The sequence below is a fragment of the Anomaloglossus baeobatrachus genome, chromosome 4 (assembly GCF_048569485.1).
Source record: "Anomaloglossus baeobatrachus isolate aAnoBae1 chromosome 4, aAnoBae1.hap1, whole genome shotgun sequence".
Taxonomy (NCBI): Eukaryota; Metazoa; Chordata; class Amphibia; order Anura; family Aromobatidae; genus Anomaloglossus; species Anomaloglossus baeobatrachus.
The window spans coordinates 74,520,180-74,538,350 of NC_134356.1; the positions used below are offsets into that span (position 1 = coordinate 74,520,180).

General features: G+C 40.3%; 2 protein-coding genes across 2 annotated transcripts; both read right to left on the reverse strand.

Moving 5' to 3' along the window:
* Window positions 1-224: 224 nt before the first annotated feature.
* LOC142302306 (protocadherin gamma-B4-like) lies at window positions 225-2,651 on the reverse strand. The gene has a single exon (XM_075343370.1). The coding sequence runs from the start codon at window positions 2,649-2,651 to the stop codon at window positions 225-227; it is 2,427 nt and encodes an 808-aa protein (XP_075199485.1).
* Window positions 2,652-13,698: 11,047 nt separating this feature from the next.
* Window positions 13,699-16,125, reverse strand: LOC142302307 (protocadherin gamma-B4-like). The gene has a single exon (XM_075343371.1). The coding sequence runs from the start codon at window positions 16,123-16,125 to the stop codon at window positions 13,699-13,701; it is 2,427 nt and encodes an 808-aa protein (XP_075199486.1).
* Window positions 16,126-18,171: the final 2,046 nt, after the last annotated feature.

An 18,171-nucleotide genomic window follows, 5' to 3' on the forward strand; every position in this document is an offset into this window, starting at 1 on the left:
CAAGGACAGATGGACCATAATATAGAAGTGGTTACCTAAACTTTACTTCTAAAATATCAATCAAAATAAGTTCTGTAGATAAATTTAAAATAATAGAATCATTTGCCAACTATGTATCTATCATGACTTAGAAGTCCTTAAAAGTTAAAAGTAATTTAAAAAAAAGTGTATTTTCTACATTATGAACAGATAAAACTAGGGAATACATATGAAATATTTACGCTTCATACCTGTACAATGATTCCAGGATTCAGATCATTACTGGAAGGATCATTCACAGCAGTAGTCTCCTCAGTGTCTATGAGATTGTCTGTGGGGACGTTCTGCGCTGGTTTCAGATAAGCGATTTCATTCTGCTTGGAGTCCAGAGTCACACACACATCATATGAGAATGGGAAAGGTAAACTAGTATCACTGATCTCAGAAGGACATCCCAGGGTGAACTGAGGATACACATTTCTACTGTATGATCCATAGCTTGTAGGAACACTTGATTTTCTGCATTTTAAGACTACAGTGATCAATACAGTCACAATGAATATGATTGATATAAAAGCGATGGAAACTACCAAGTAGAAAGTTACATTAGAAGAAGTATTAGAAATATTTGGTTGTTTCTTAATCTCTGGAACAATTTGTTGAAAGTTTTCAGCCACAACTAATTGAATTGAAACTGTACAAGACAAAGATGGGACCCCATTATCCTTCACCAGAACCACAATTTTTTGTCTTAAAGTATCTGAATCCGAAATATCACGTCCAATTTTAATTTCTCCAGTATATTGGCCAATGGTGAATAATGAAGGATCAGGAACTTGTAGTAAGTGATAGGAGAGCCATGCATTGTGTCCAGAGTCAGCGTCCACCGCAATCACTTTGGTGACTAGATAACCTTTCTCAGAAGAGTGAGGAATAAACTCAAATAATGCCGATCCCTCAGTGTCTGGTGATGGGTAGAGGATCTTCGGAGCATTATCATTCTTATCAACAATACATATCCTCACTGTGACATTACTGCTTAGAGGAGGAGATCCACTGTCTTTAGCCATCACTTGGAACTGAAATTCCCGCAACTGTTCATAGTCAAATGATCTCTGGGCGTAAAGAACTCCAGTCACTGAGTTTATGGAAATATAAGATGACACCGGAATATCTTCTACGTTGCTGTTTAGAATGCTATAACTAATTTTTCCATTTTCCTCACCATCAGGATCTGCAGCTCGGACATTGTGTATTGATGTACCTGGTTGATTATTTTCTCCAATATACAGAATATAGTTCATCTTCTCAAAAACTGGAGAATTGTCATTCACATCTGAGACATTAAGCTGAATGGTTTTGTTGGTGGACAGTGGAGGAGATCCGCCATCTATACATTGTATTGTAACATTGTAGGAAGGATTTCTTTCTCGGTCCATGCTCGCTGCAGTTACCAGTTTGTAGTAAGTACTAGAAGATGGTATTAGCTGAAAAGCCAAAGTATCTGAGATGTGACAAATCACTTCACTATTCATCCCAGAATCCAAGTCACGAACATTCAGTAATGCTACGACAGTTCCTGGTGGGGAGTCCTCTGGAATTGATGACGAGTAAGATTTCATCATTATTTCTGGGGCATTATCATTGACATCTATCACTTGTACTGACACCTTAGAATGAGTTACATGACCTCCGCCATCTTTTGCCACTACAGTCATTTCATAGGTATCTGATGTTTCATAGTCCAAATGTTCTATTACTTTGATGGCCCCATTTGTTGAATCTATAGTAAATAATTGACGAGCATTATCAGAAATGTGACTAAAGGAATAAGTTATCTCAGCATTGGATCCTTCATCTTCATCAGTTGCATTTAGTTGAATTACAAGGGATCCAATATCTGCATCTTCATGTAATCTTACCCAATATGTGTCCTGATTAAACATCGGCAGGTTGTCATTGACATCTTGGACAATAATCCTAACTATAGCAGTGCTTGATTTCTGTGGGTTTCCTCCATCCAGAGCTGTTAATATTAACTCATAGTAACTTTGTTTCTCTCTGTCCAGTGATTCTTCTAGTATAATTTCTGGATATTTAATTCCATCTGTTGTAGTTTTTTCACCAAGGCCAAAGTTTTCATTCCCACTCAATGTATAACTCTGTATGGAGTTGGTGCCTATGTCTGGATCTTGTGCATTTCCTAATGGAAAGCGTGCGCCTGGTGAGGTGAGTTCACTGATTTCCACTTCAAAATATTTTTCTGCAAATATCGGAGAATTATCATTCACATCTTGGACTTCTATGGTGATTGTGTAAAAAGTCAGAGGATTTTCAATTACGGCCTCCAGGTTTATAAAGCAGTTTGGTTTATTCCCACATAATGTTTCTCTATCAATTCTGTCGGACACAACCAAGTCTCCTTTTTCCAAATTAACAGTAAAATATTGTTTTTTTGTTTTTGAAATAAGTTGAAATTTTCTATTTGCAAATTCATCCACATTTAATCCCAGATCTTTTGCCACATTCCCAATTACAGATCCTTTCTTCATTTCTTCAAGTACTGAATATTGTAGCTGGCCATAGGTATCAGTGATAAAGAAGAAAATAAAGGACAATACCTGATATATCAGATCCCAGTGTTTTCTTCTGTTCCTTGCTGTAAAATTCATTGTCAGAAAGCTGTGATGTAAAAGTCTCCTGTGCCAAAATCCACACTAAGGGAATATTATTCCTTAAAAAGGGAAATCATCAATGAGGATATTTCTTATATTCCAGACTGCAGTGTGTCCTCTGGAAAAATAGCTGTTTTTATATATCCTGTACTGAGACTGTAGTAAAATTAGATAATGTTCTTTCTAGTATTGGTGGAAAGATTTTATACACAGTCTAATGGCGCCACTTTGTGTTCAAAAATACTAACTGCGACTGTTCTGCAATAAGATTTTGCAAGTAGTTTTTTAAGTTTCAGCTTTCAATTTATAATTTGCTTAACATGCTTCAGTGATCAAATATATCAATCTTATAAATAGGATATAAATATATAATATTTGAAAAAGTGGATCATGAGTAATAGATAAAATAATTATAATTTTAATTTAAAATAACAATATTATAATACATAATGGCAGAATGTAATAACCAGTTCTTTACTTCATTATTTACCTTTTGTAACAAAACATTTGAATTTGTATTTTGAATATATTAGATTTAAAAAAGTTAAAAACTGTCATTTCTAACTATAATGTTCTCTTCTTGAACAGTAAACTGATATTTTTAAGCTTGCATTTTTGCAGTTTTATAATACCCAATTTGCATGACTTTGCTAAATGAAGCCAATAACTTTTAAGTAAGTAAAATTTGTTTGTTATTTTTATATGAATATACTTAATTAGAGAGGAAAAAACTATTACAAATATTTGTAAATTATTGTCTGTAATAAGCATAGAATTATTGGATATAATAGTTGTTGGTGATTAAATAGGTAACAAAGTTAAAAACATTTAAAATTACCATAGTGTAGGGTTTGTGCAAGTAGCCCAATATGTTTTAACTACAATCCACAGGAACTAAATTATTAGTGCTAAACCAGAATTACTGGATGTAAGGTCCTGCATCTACATGGACAATAAAACAGCTTTGTGTTTTTTATCCTTCTTTACTCTTGGTAGCTGTCATGCTGTAGAGCAATAGAGTGGGGACACCTAGGCTTACCTTCAGACTGGGCACCCTGCGCTGTCCCTTAGCTCAGAGGTATGCTTGATCGTAGTGAGGTCTGAGTCACCAGCGTGACCCTAACTCCTGTCCAAGCTCTGGTATAACTCCCACCTTCTCCACCAAAGGGGTGAGATGGGACCATAGTCACAAACCCCACAATAAAACATGGACAGGGGAAAAACCAAAACTCCTACACACAACAATCAAACACAAAGGAGCGACAATGTACAGTGAAAAATAACAAAAAGGGGAGTAAGTAAACTGGCAACTGGGAAACTTCCACACCACAATTAACACACCACAGATCCCCAAAATATGATCACCATTATAAGACCGGAATCACTGCACAACCTGGAGCAATTATTGGCCCAGACTGAAAGAAACTGATATCTTAAATAGAAAGGAGACAGCTGCATGTGTCAATTGGCAACCTGAGCTCCTAGTTCCTGCTCGCCAGTCTGCAGGAAATAATTCCTCCAAGGCTGAAGACCAGGGAACCTGAATCAGCCACCACCCAACTCTGACTAAACAACTCTGAAGCATCATGTTACTTGCCAGACTCTGTAGTGTGAAGAGTCTAACGCCACTGTGCACCAAGTGTGTGCAGAGCCGAACATTGCACGACAGGAGCATTCTGTTTTCATCTGAATTTATGGCCCATTTTGCCCATTCTTAGGTTTGTAGCTGAATGTAAAGATTTTATCAATCAAAGAAAGTACATTTTAATTAAAATAAATAGTATAATTAATAAGTTCCATAATGGGATGTATAAAAAAAATGTTCCTGTGCAGAGATAATCTTATAAATGGGTCCCTGCTCTGTACTATGCAATGAATACCTGGAGCTATTATTGAATCCTGAATCAGCCAGCACCTAACAGTGGCTAAACAACTCTGAAGCATCAGGTTACTTACCAGACTCTGTAGTGTGAAGAGTCTAATGCCACCGTGCACCAAGTGTGTGCAGAGCCGAACGTTGCATGACACGAGCAATCTGTTTTTATCTGAATTTATTGGCCGTTTTGCCCATTCTTAGGTTTCTAGCTGAATGGTAAAGGTGTTATCAATCAAAGAAAGTACATTTTAATTAAAAGATCTAGTAAAATTAATAAATTCCATAAAGGGATGTATAAAAAAATGTTCCTGTGCCGAGATAACCTTATAAATGGGTCTCTGCTATGTGCTATGCAATGATTGCATCTTACCATCCAGTGTTGCTTCAGTTCATGACCTGGACATACCACAGCTCCTCACCAAGGAGAAAAGTTTAAGTCAATTATGATAATTGAGTATACAGATATGACACAGCAGGGGCACACAGCTGCTGACATTTCCTTACCTGAGGAAACATATTTTACTGCCTGTTTTATCACAGGAGTGAGTACTTCTAACATGTCACCAGTCCTGTTATCTCAAAAAAGAATTTGGTGACATACAAACTCAGAGGCTGCTGGAGCTCCAATATCACTGACTTTATTTATGATGAGCTCGGGAAACTGTATATATTGCAGAAACAGTGAACCTGTGATAAGATAGACAGGGGAATGTGTTTTCTCAGAAACCAACAGCTGCGAATTCATGCAGAGTCGTCTGTATACTCACTTATCATAAGTGACTTATGCTTCCCATCTGGCCAGGATCTGTGGTATTTGTAGACCATGACCTGCAAATACCACAGATCCTCTATTTATTGCACACATTAAATAATAGTACACACTAAAGACATATTTATAAGATTATCTCAATACAGTAATAATTTGTTAGCACATCCAACTATGGAACTTATTATTTCATGATCTATTGATTAAAATGTCGTAGTTCGTAGAGTAAATTCTTTTAATATTCATACATAACTCTGACTGAGCTGACAAGCCTCAAAAACCCTAATTGCGAATGAACACAAATATTGATATATTTAGTTACTGATTTAACAATTGCTTAAGACACCAAGACTTCTCGATGCTAAGACGATTAGTCTGCTTTCAAGACACAGAAAACAAATCAAATTAGATTGCACTATTCACTTAAAGAAGTCCTGTATGGTAGAGAAAAGGTTAATTTGTGGTTCATAGCAATGATGAGCTCTCTGATTTAAGGCAAAACAATGGAGCAAAAGAGTTGCAAAAAACAGAGTGACGTAACCAAAACATCACAGGAGAACTAATCATAGAATCATAGAATGGTAGATTTAGAAGGGACCTGAAGGGCCATCGGGTTCAACCCCCTGCGAGTGCAGGCTTTCCTAAATCATCCCAGCTTAACCCATCTTTAACCAGATTCTGCTTGAAGATTTCCATTGTTAGAGAGCTCGCCACCTCCCGTGGTAGCCTGTTCCACTCCCTGACTGCCCTCACTGTCAGAAAGGTTTTCCTAATGTCTAATCTGAATCTCCTTCCTTTAAGTTTCATCCCATTGCTTCTTGTAATAATTAACAAGATCACTGAACATAGAAGGTAACCATCCTGCTAGGCTACAGATGAATTAGAAATAGAGCTTTGTGAGTCAATTTAGGTCAAAATGTTTGGCAATGGTTTAGCATAGAGGTCTCAAACATGCGGCCCGCGGGCCGCGTGCGGCCCCTGAGGCTGCTTGTTGCGGCCCGCAGACCCCATGACAATTGCGGCTCTATGCATTGCTGAGGGTCGGCACCGGCAGGAACTTTACTGCATTTGAATCCATCTGCGGTGCCGCGCAAGGAGCGGTCAGTTCTATCCCAGTTGTTGCTGCTGTCTGCCAATCAGATGCAAGAAGGTGACATCATACAGCGACATCACTTCCTTGCATCTGATTGGCAGGCAGCAGCCATTGGTCCAGACACAGCTCCTCTGCGTGGCACCGCAAATGGATTCAAATGCATTGAAGTTCCTGCCGGCGCCAACCCTCAGCATTGAGCAGCAATTGTCACGGGCTGCAACAGGCAGGTAAGGTACATGCCCAACATCAGGACTGATCGGCGGGGCTGCAAGTCTCCTCCTTAGGAGACCGCAGCTGCCTGTGCCCGCGATCAGGGTTCGGGCTCCTGAGGTTTCCTCGCTGTGTTCTGCCTAGGGAGGACGCTTCTGACTCAGAAGCATAAATTCACATGTTGCAGCCTCTGGAAGCCGCACCGCAGGTCCGTTTTCACTGCGGGCCGTACACACACAGTGGCCATGGGGTTTTTAGAAATCCCATCCACTCTGCTTGTACTGTACATAGCAGGGTTGTGTACCCAGCTGAAGCATGCTGCATCCAAAACTCTGCAAGTACTGATCATGGGCACGCAGGGAACGGAGGAAAGGTGAGAACTTTTTTTTTCTTTGCGTATTACTAAAGGATGGGTAGAATACTATAGGGATGGGCAGAATACTACAGGGATGGGCAAAATACGACAGGGATGGGCAGAATGGCAGAATACTACAGGGATGGGCAGAATGCTACAGGGATGGGCAGAATACGACAGGGATGGGCAGAATGCTATAGGGATGGCCACAATACGACAGGGATGGCCACAATGCTACAGGGAGGGGCAGAATACGACAGGGATGGGCAGAATACGACAGGGATGGGCAGAATGCTACAGGGATGGCCAGAATGCTACAGGGATGGGCAGAATACTACAGGGATGGGTAACAATACTACAGGGATGGGCAGAATATTACAAGGATGGGCAGAATACTACAGGGATGGGCAGAATACTACAGGGATGGGCAACAATACTACAGTAATGGGCTGAATACTACAGGGATGGGCTGAATACTACAGGGATGGCCACAATACTACAGGGATGGGCTGAATGCTACAGGGATGGCCACAATACTACAGGGATGGGCTGAATACTACAGGGATGGCCACAATACTACAGGGATGGCCACAATACTACAGAGCACAATACTACAAGGATGGGCAGAATACTACAGGGATGGCCATAATACTACAGGGAAGGGCAGAATACTATGGGGATGGCCACAATACTACAGGGATGGCCACAATACTACGGGGATGGCCACAATACTACGGGGATGGCCACAATACTACAGGGATGGGCAGAATACTACAGAGCACAATACTACAAGAATGAGCACAATACTACAAGGATGGGCACAATATTATTGGGCACAATACTACAAGGATGTACATTAAAAATGCTTTTCTGTATATAAACGTAACAAAAAAAGTGCACGTTTGCTGCTGTCTGCCAATCAGATGCAAGAAGGTGACATCATACAGCGACATCACTTCCTTGCATCTGATTGGCAGGCAGCAGCCATTTGTCCAGACACAGCTCCTCTGCGCAGCACCGCAAATGGATTCAAACGCAGTGAAGTTCTTGCCGGCGCCGACCCTCAGCATAGAGCAGCAATTGTCACGGGCCGCAACAGGCAGGTAAGGTACATGCTCAACATCAGGACTGATCGGCGGGGCCGCAAGTCTCCTCCTTAGGAGACTGCAGCTGCCTGTGCCCACGATCAGGGTTCAGGCCGCTGCGGTCTCCTCGCTGTGTTCTGCCTAGGAAGGACGCTTCTGGCTCCGCAGCATAAATTCACATGCTGCGGCCTCTGGAAGCCGCACCGCAGGTCCGTTTTCACTGCGGGCCGTACACACACAGTGGCCATGGGGTTTTTAGAAATCCCATCCACTCTGCTTTTACTGTACATAGCAGGGTTGTGTACCCAGCTGAAGCATGCTGCATCCAAAACTCTGCAAGTACTGATCGTGGGCACGCAGGGAATGGAGGAAATGTGAGAACTTTATTTTCTTTGCATATTACTAAAGGATGGGTAGAATACTACAGGGATGGGCAGAATACTACAGGGATGGGCAGAATACTAGAGGGATGGGCACAATGCTACAGGGATGGGCAAAAAGCTACAGGGATGGCCAGAATACTAGAGGGATGGGCAGAATGCTACAGGGATGGCCACAATATGACAGGGATGGGCAGAATACGACAGGGATGGGCAGAATACGACAGGGATGGGCAGAATACAACAGGGATGGGCAGAATACGACAGGGATGGGCAGAATGCAACGGGATGGGCAGAATGCTACAGGGATGGGCAGAATACGACAGGGATGGGCAGAATATGACAGGGATGGGCAGAATGCTACAGAAATGGCCAGAATGCTACAGAAATGGCCAGAATGCTACAGGGATGGGCAGAATGCTACAGGGATGGGCAGAATGCTACAGGGATGGCCACAATGCTACAGGGAGGGGCAGAATACGACAGGGATGGCCAGAATATGACAGGGATGGGCAGAATGCTACAGAAATGGCCAGAATGCTACAGGGATGGGCAGAATACTACAGGGATGGGTAACAATACTACAGGGATGGGCAGAATATTACAAGGATGGGCAGAATACTACAGGGATGGGCAGAATACTACAGGGATGGGCAACAATACTACAGTAATGGGCTGAATACTACAGGGATGGCCTGAATACTACAGGGATGGCCACAATACTACAGGGATGGGCTCAATGCTACAGGGATGGCCACAATACTACAGGGATGGCCTGAATACTACAGGGATGGCCACAATACTACAAGGGTGGGAAGAGTATTACAGGGATTGGCAGAATACTACAGAGCACAATACTACAAGGATGGCCACAATACTACAAGGATGGCCACAATACTACAGGGATGGCCACAATACTACAGGGATGGCCACAATACTACAGAGTACAATACTACAAGGATGGGCAGAATACTACAGGGATGGCCACAATACTACAGGGATGGGCAGAATACTACAGGGATGGCCACAATACTACGGGGATGGCCACAATACTACAGGGATGGCCACAATACTACGGGGATGGACACAATACTACGGGGATGGCCACAATACTACGGCGATGGGCAGAATACTACAGAGCACAATACTACAAGGATGAGCACAATACTACAAGGATGGGCACAATACTACAAGGATGGGCACAATATTATTGGGCACAATACTTCAAGGATGTACATTAAAAATGCTTTTCTGTATATAAACGTAACAAAAAAAGTGCACGTTTGTTATAATAAACAAGCGAAAAATGTTTAAAAAAGTGATCCAAGATGTATAGAAAAAAAAAAAGGATTCAATAAAAACGTTCACTTTGTCCTGCAAATAATGCGGCCCCCCTCAATTTTTTTTTTCTATATGCGGCCCATGCACCCAGCTGAGTTTGAGACCCCTGGTTTAGCAGCTACAGCAAAATGTAAGTTGGAAAAAAGGAGACCACTTGGAAGGGGAATTGGGGTCAAAGGTTTTTAATTGTTGGCCTGGCGCTATAGGATTGTGGGTGACAGTCACTACTCTTTCTTTGTTTTAGGAAAATAAGCATTGTAACTTTAAATACTATATATATATATAGTTAAAGATGTGAATAGTGATGCTTTTAACTATACTGTAGATAAGCAAAAACAAAGTTAGTTTTCTGAATTGTACATGAGCATCAAAAGGTTAAAAAAAACTTCTACTCATTTTTAGAGATGAGCAAACCTGGGGTTTGATGTTTGAGGATCGGAAACCAGCTTCCAAAAAAATCAAAGTTCGGGTTTGAAGTTTGAGTGAGTTACGAGTGCAAACCACTCAAGTGAGCAGAGCTGTGCTTGGGTATGAGTGGTGCTCAGTCTTGTGTGAGCCGCTTGCAGTGTTTGAACGGCTCACATTTGGGGTAAAATCAGCGTGATCAGATGCAGTGTGCACACGCACAAAAAAAAACGGAAGTGTTCTATTTATGACTGGCAGCATGTGGGTGGAGCCACGAACTGCCCAATTACAGACTTCCATTGAGGTACGGATCATGTCGGGGTCAAAATCCAAGCTTTTGTAAGGTTTGAATGTACCTAATGCACTAAACTTCCAAAGGTTCACTCATCTCTACTCGTTTTAAAGGTCACCTCTATGGCCGCTTCACACCATCATCCATCTGTGCACAGTTGTATATTGATTACTGCCTCAAGCATTGAATATTGCACCTCTAATGCTATTACATTAACGGCTCTGTGCATGCACAAGCACTGCGCACGTCATGACATTCTGACCTTGTACTAAACCCTCCAGGACCCCTTCAGTGAACACATTTTTGACCTACCTTAATGAATCCCAGGGAAACAACTTGAGCAGCAGTAATAAAACCATGCAGCGAGATCCGGAGAATTGAGGGTGAGGAGCGGAGGGGCTGGAGAGGTGCATGGTAAAGTTAGTAGAAAGATTTTTCTTTTTTTTTTATTAAATTTATTATTTGGTGTCTTGAGCAAAGCTAAGGCATAAAAAGGGAAATTAAATTTGTGGAGATTACTGTGTATTCTCAGCTAATTGAATAGACTGAGAAAATCCACATAAACAGACAAATTTAAATTTTGCCTCATCCGCTTATCTCTACTAGTAATGACACAATTTGCTTGCAAACAACACTGGGTTGACAATCCCCTTGTACATATATTTAGGTTCATGAATTAAACGTCTACTAAAAAAAAAATCAAACAAGTAAACAATTAAATCCAAACCGCCATTCACTTGTCGTCTTATAATTACAATAATGGGCTAATTGAATTTAATGAAATTATATTCTTAAATCCAGAGTATTTTTCTAATTTAAACTATTAAATAGACATAATGAAGCTCTCGTATAAAAAAGTTAACACAGTATTTTGAAATCTTAAAGCGTAACCGTGGCTTTCATTTTTATTCCATAACTCAATAGTATACATGAAAATGAGCAACAATGTAATATATCTTATCAGAAAAATTTGTATCTTTTTTAGAAGTGCTGCCTCTAGCTCCTCTCTTTGCCTTTAGCTCATCCCTCTGCCTCTAGCTCCTCCTTTTGCCTTTTGCTCATCCCTCTGCCTCTAGCTCCTCCCTTTGCCTTTAGCTCCTCCCTCCTCCTGTCACCATAGAATCTCCTCAGTAACAGCCACCATCTTTTATCACAGTAATGGGAAAGTCTTTACTGAATAAAGAATTGAGAATTTTGATAACGACTGATGAATTCTGGCAGAGAAAGAAGCAGATTTGTCTGATAAGATATATTACAAAGTTGCTTTTTTTGATGTTTGCTATTGATTTATGAAATAAACCTTAAAACGATAGTTATGCTTTAAGTATATGTCAGGTTTAGAAACTTAGAAAGTTAATTAGCTTAAAAATAAGACAAAGGGTGTAGCCCAGGTTTTTACTTATAAATCTTTCCGTCAATGTTGTTGTACGAGGGCTTATATTGTTTCATTCTGTTTGCATGACTGGTTCTATTTTTCAATTACATCAGCTTGGTTCACATATAACATAAAGTTTAATAATGATAAAAGCTTTTAAGGGTACATTATTTACAATTGTCATTTGTTTTCTTAACTCATTTTTCTACATACATTGTCCACTTGTCTTTGAATCAAGATTCAGAAAATCACATGATTTTTTACATGTTTAGTGCCCTAGAAAAAAGTCTTCCTTAGTCTGGAATGCCGGATTCTCATTCTTTTTCCTGTATTACCCAAATGCTTAGCTAGGGTGTGATCTTTATGCCAAGGTAAAGCTTTAAACAGAGGGAAGTTGATTTATCTCCATACATTTTTTACAAGATCATTGCAATAAAATATTAGGTATAAGATGGCATGGCTTAAGCTTTTCCTAAACTAATATGCAAAATTACAGAATCAAATGCTATTTTTAGCTCCATAATAGTACCACTACTTTGTTTGGCAACTTAAAGAATTGAAGCTGATTTCACATATTTTTCATCATAAACAACTTAAAGGCGTTGCTCACCCATATTCATTATTGGCCAAAACGTTATTATGTTGAGAAACAAGGTTTCTCTCAAATACCTTGCCAATAGTGCTTGTGAATGGTGCTATTGCAGTCCACTCTTTCCCATCACCTGACCCCCAGGGCTTCGTGACCTTGGGGATCCGGTGATATCACGTCAACTTCCTGCTCACCTCACATCACCGAGGCCGGCTGCAAACTCCATGAATGACTGGGCTGTGGGCAGAGTTTCACCACTCGTCACAGCCAAGCATTCCTCCTGCTTGAGCGCTCTGCAGTGAAGGAGGTGTAAGCAGGGAGATGATGGGCTGTCACGTTGGGCTGTGCTGAGCGGTGAAACTCCGCCCACAGCCCAGTCACTCACGGAGACTGGGGCCGGCCGCGGTGATGTTAGGTGAACAGGAAGTTGACCTGACATCACCGGATCCCCGAAGTTACGGAGCCCAGTTGTCAGGTGATGGGGAAGAGTGGAGCACAATAGCGCCGCTCACAGGCACTATTGACAACACAGGTATTTGAGAGAAACATTGTTTCTCAACATAATAAATATGGGTGAACCACTTCTTTAACAAAATACCAATCAAAGGTTAAATTTCATAGAGATGGACAATAAAGCTAAAACACAAAGGTAGATAAAGAAAAGACAACAGAGATTGGGGGTGCTACAATCATTAGCATAACCGCTGAGACCAGTGATTGGATGCAGCAATCATGTGCCTTGTAATTGTGAAAAAACTACTGCAACAAGTGAATAAAGACTGGAGCAGAGAGGCAACCCAAACCTGTGGAAGGTGTTTAATGTTGTTTTTATTATATACTGCTCAAAAAAATAAAAGGAACACTTAAACAGCAAAATGGTATTTTTGTGTTCCTTTTATTTTTTTGAGCAGTATATTTTCCTAGCAAATATCACTGAGTAGAATAGAGTTTCTAATAAAAAAAAATCTTAATAATGAGACAATGGGTGAACCCTTTTGTTCACAGGCCTAAACCTGAGAGTACTGCCTATTTTTTTCCCAAATATAACAGTATCAAGGACAGATGGACCATAATATAGAAGTGGTTACCTAAACTTTACTTCTAAAATATAAATCAAAATAAGTTCTGTAGATAAATTTAAAATAATAGAATCATTTCCCAACTATGTATCTATCATGACTTAGAAGTCCTTAAACGTTAAAAGTATTTTAAAAAAAAGTGTATTTTCTACATTATGAACAGATAAAACTAGGGAACACATATGAAATATTTCCGCTTCATACCTGTACAATGATTCCCGGATTAAGGTCATTACTGGAAGGAACATTCCCAGCAGTAGTCTCCTCGGTGTCTATGAGATTGTCTGTGGGGACGTTGTGCACTGGTTTCAGATAAGCGATTTCATTCTGCTTGGAGTCCAGAGTCACACACACATCATATGAGAATGGGAAAGGTAAACTGGTATCACTGATCTCAGAAGGACATCCCAGGGTGAACTGAGGATACACATTTCTACTATACGCCCCATAGCTTGTAGGAACACTTGATTTTCTGCATTTTAAGACTACGGTGATCAATACAGTCACAATGAATATGATTGATATAAAAGCGATGGAAACCACCAAGTAGAAAGTTACATTAGAAGAAGTATTAGAAATATTAGGTTGTCTCTTAATCTCTGGAACAATTTGTTGAAAGTTTTCAGCCACAACTAATTGAATTGAAACTGTACAAGACAAAGATGGTACCCCATTATCCTTCACCAGAACCACAATTTTTTGTCTTAAAGTATCTGTATCCGAAATATCACGTCCAATTTTAATTTCTCCAGTATATTGGCCAATGGTGAATAATGAAGGATCAGGAACTTGCAGTAAGTGATAGGAGAGCCAGGCATTGTGTCCAGAGTCAGCGTCCACTGCAATCACTTTGGTGACGAGATAACCTTTCTCAGAAGAGTGAGGAATAAACTCAAATAATGCCGATCCCTCAGTGTCTGGTGATGGGTAGAGGATCTTCGGAGCATTATCATTCTTATCAATGATACATATCCTCACTGTAACATTACTGCTTAGAGGAGGAGATCCACTGTCTTTGGCCATCACCTGGAACTGAAATTCCCGCAACTGTTCATAGTCAAATGATCTCTGGGCGTAGAGAACTCCAGTCACCGAGTTTATGGAAATATAAGATGACACCGGAATATCTTCTACGTTGCTGTTTAGAATGCTGTAACTAATTTTTCCATTTTCCTCACCATCAGGATCTGCAGCTCGGACATTGTGTATTGATGTACCTGGTTGGTTATTTTCTCCAATATACAGAATATAGTTCATCTTCTCAAAAACTGGAGAATTGTCATTCACATCTGAGACATTGAGCTGAATGGTTTTGTTGGTGGACAGTGGAGGAGATCCTCCATCTATACATTGTATTGTAACATCGTAGGAAGGATTACTTTCTCGGTCCATGCTTGCTGCAGTTACCAGTTTGTAGTAAGTACTAGAAGATGGAATTAGCTGAAAAGCCAAAGTATCTGAGATGTGACAAATCACTTCACTATTCATCCCAGAGTCCAAGTCACGAACATTCAGTAATGCTACAACAGTTCCTGGTGGGGAGTCCTCTGGAATTGATGACGAGTAAGATTTCATCATAATTTCTGGGGCGTTATCATTGACATCTATCACTTGTACTGACACCTTACAATGAGTTACATGACCTCCGCCATCTTTTGCCACTACAGTCATTTCATAGGTATCTGATGTTTCATAGTCCAAATGTTCTATTACTTTGATGTTCCCATTTGTTGAATCTATAGTAAATAACTGACGAGCATTATCAGAAATGTGACTAAAGGAATAAGCTATCACAGCATTAGATCCTTCATCTTCATCAGTTGCATTTAGTTGAATTACAAGGGATCCAATATCTGCATCTTCCTGTAATCTTACCCGATATGTATCCTGATTAAACATCGGCAGGTTGTCATTGAAATCTTGGACAATAATTCTAACTGTAGCAGTGCTTGATTTCTGTGGGTTTCCTCCATCCAGAGCTGTTAATATTAACTCATAGTAACTCTGTTTCTCTCTGTCCAGTGATTTTTCTAGGATAATTTCTGGATATTTAATTCCATCTGTTGTAGTTTTTTCACCAAGGCCAAAGTTTTCATTCCCACTCAGTGTATAACTCTGTATGGAGTTGGTGCCTATGTCTGGATCTTGTGCATTTCCTAAAGCAAAACGTGCGCCTGGAGAGGTGAGTTCACTGATTTCCACTTCAAAATATTTCTCTGCAAATATCGGAGAGTTATCATTCACATCCTGGACTTCTATGGTGATTGTGTAAAAAGTCAGAGGATTTTCAATTACGGCCTCCAGGTTTATAAAGCAGTTTGGTTTATTCCCACATAATGTTTCTCTATCAATTCTGTCGGACACAACCAAGTCTCCTTTTTCCAAATTAACAGTAAAATATTGTTTTTTTGTTTTTGAAATAAGTTGAAATTTTCTATTTGCAAATTCATCCACATTTAATCCCAGATCATTTGCCACATTCCCAATTACAGATCCTTTCTTCATTTCTTCAAGTACTGAATATTGTAGCTGGCCATAGGTATCAGTGATGAAGAAGAAAAGAAAGGACAATACCTGATATATCAGATCCCAGTGTTTTCTTCTGTTCCTTGCTGCATCAATCATTTTTAATAAGCTGTGATATTATCCTTTAATGTAATCCACAAGAAGGAAAATTTAGATCTTTGAAATCCAATATCATTTGCAAAGATAATTCCTTTAGAGCACGGTGACAGCACTGTGTTCTCTGGAAATAGTGCAAGGTTTTCTTATCTTCTGCTATGTTAAACTACAATGAAATTCGTGGGTTGTTATTTTCTTGTTTCAGTTGAAATAAAAATTCAAACACAGTCTTGTAGCACCACCTAGTGTTACAAAATAGGAACTGCTACCTTTATGATGTGCAGATTCTTCAGATAGAAAAGTTATATTTTACATTTATTTGTATGAATAATTTTAAACATTAGGAAAAAAATGTAATAATTGCAAATACAGCTGTGCTCAAAAGTTTACATACTCGGAAGATGTTTCGCTTTCTTGGCCTTTTTTCAGAGAATATGACTGACAGCACAAAATCCTTTTTTTCACTTAAAAGTTCACATATCCTTGTGATTTGGGCCTGATAACATGCACAGAAGTTGACACAAATGGGTTTTAATGGCTAGTAAAGGTAACATCCTCACCTGTGACCTATTTACTTGTAATCAGTGTGTGCATAAAAGCTGAGTAAGGGCCGCTTTACACGCTGCGACATCGCTAGCATTTGCTGGCAATGTCGAGCGCAATAGCACCGACCCCCGTCGTACGGCCATATGTGGTGATCGCTGCCGTAGCAAACACTATCGCTACTGCAGTGTCACACGCACATACCTGTTCAGAGACGTTGCTGTAACTGCCAAACAATCCCTCCTTCAAGGGTGCACCGCGACGTCACTAAGCAGCCGGCCAATAGAAGCGGAGGGGCGGAGATGAGCGGGACGTAACATTCCGCCCACCTCCTTCCTTCCTCATTGCCGGCGGACGCAGGTAAGGGGAGGTTCCTCATTCCTGCGGTGTCACACATAGCGATGTGTGCTGTCGCAGGAAAGACGAACAACATCGTATCTGCAGCTGCAACGATAATTGGGAATGGACCCCATGTCACCGATTAGCGATTTTTAACGTTTTTGCAATGATTCAAAATCACTCATAGGTGTCACACGCAACGACATCGCTAATGCGTCCGGATGTGCATCACAAATTCCGTGACCCCAACGACAACGCTTTAGCGATGTCGTAGCGTGTAAAGCGGTCCTAAGTTTCTGGGATCCAGACAGACACTTGTATCTTTTATCAAGCCACTGATGTTTCTGGATTATGAGTCATGGAGAAAGGAAAAGAATTGTCAACAGATCTATGGGAAAAGATAGTTGAACTGTATAAAACAGGAAAGGGATACAAAAAGATATACAAGGAATTGATAATGCCAGTCAGCAGTGTTGAAACTGTGATTAACAAATGGAAAATCAGGGGCTCTGTAAAATCCAAACCACGATCAGGTAGACCAACAAACATTTTGTCCACAACTGCCAGGAAAATAGTTTGGGATGCAAAGAAAAGTCCACAAATAACATCAGCTGAAATACAGGACTCACTGAAAACTAGCAGTGTGGCAGTTTCAAGATACACAATAAAGAGGCACTTGAAGAAAACTGGGCTGCATGGTCGAGTCGCCAGAAGAAAGCCATTACTGCACAAATGCCACAAAGTATCTCTCCTACTATACACCAAACAGCACAGAGACAAGCCTCCAAACTTATGGAACAAGGTAATTTAGAGTAATGAGGCTAAAATCAACCTTTTTGGCCACAACCATAAATGTTACATTTGGAGAGGTGTCAACAAGGCCTAGGATGAAATGAATACCATTTCTACAGTAAAGCATAGAGGTGGATCGCTGATGATGTGGGGATGTGTGAGCTACAAAGGCATAGGAAACAGTCAAAGTTGAAGGAAAGATGAATGCAGCACGTTATCAGCAAATACTGGAGGCAAATTTGCACTCATTAGCCCGGAAGCTGCGAATAGGACGTATTTGGACATTCCAACATGACAACAATCCAAAACACAAGGCCAAGTCGACCTGTCATTGGCCTTTATTACCAGTCACAATACCAGTCATTTCCATTACTC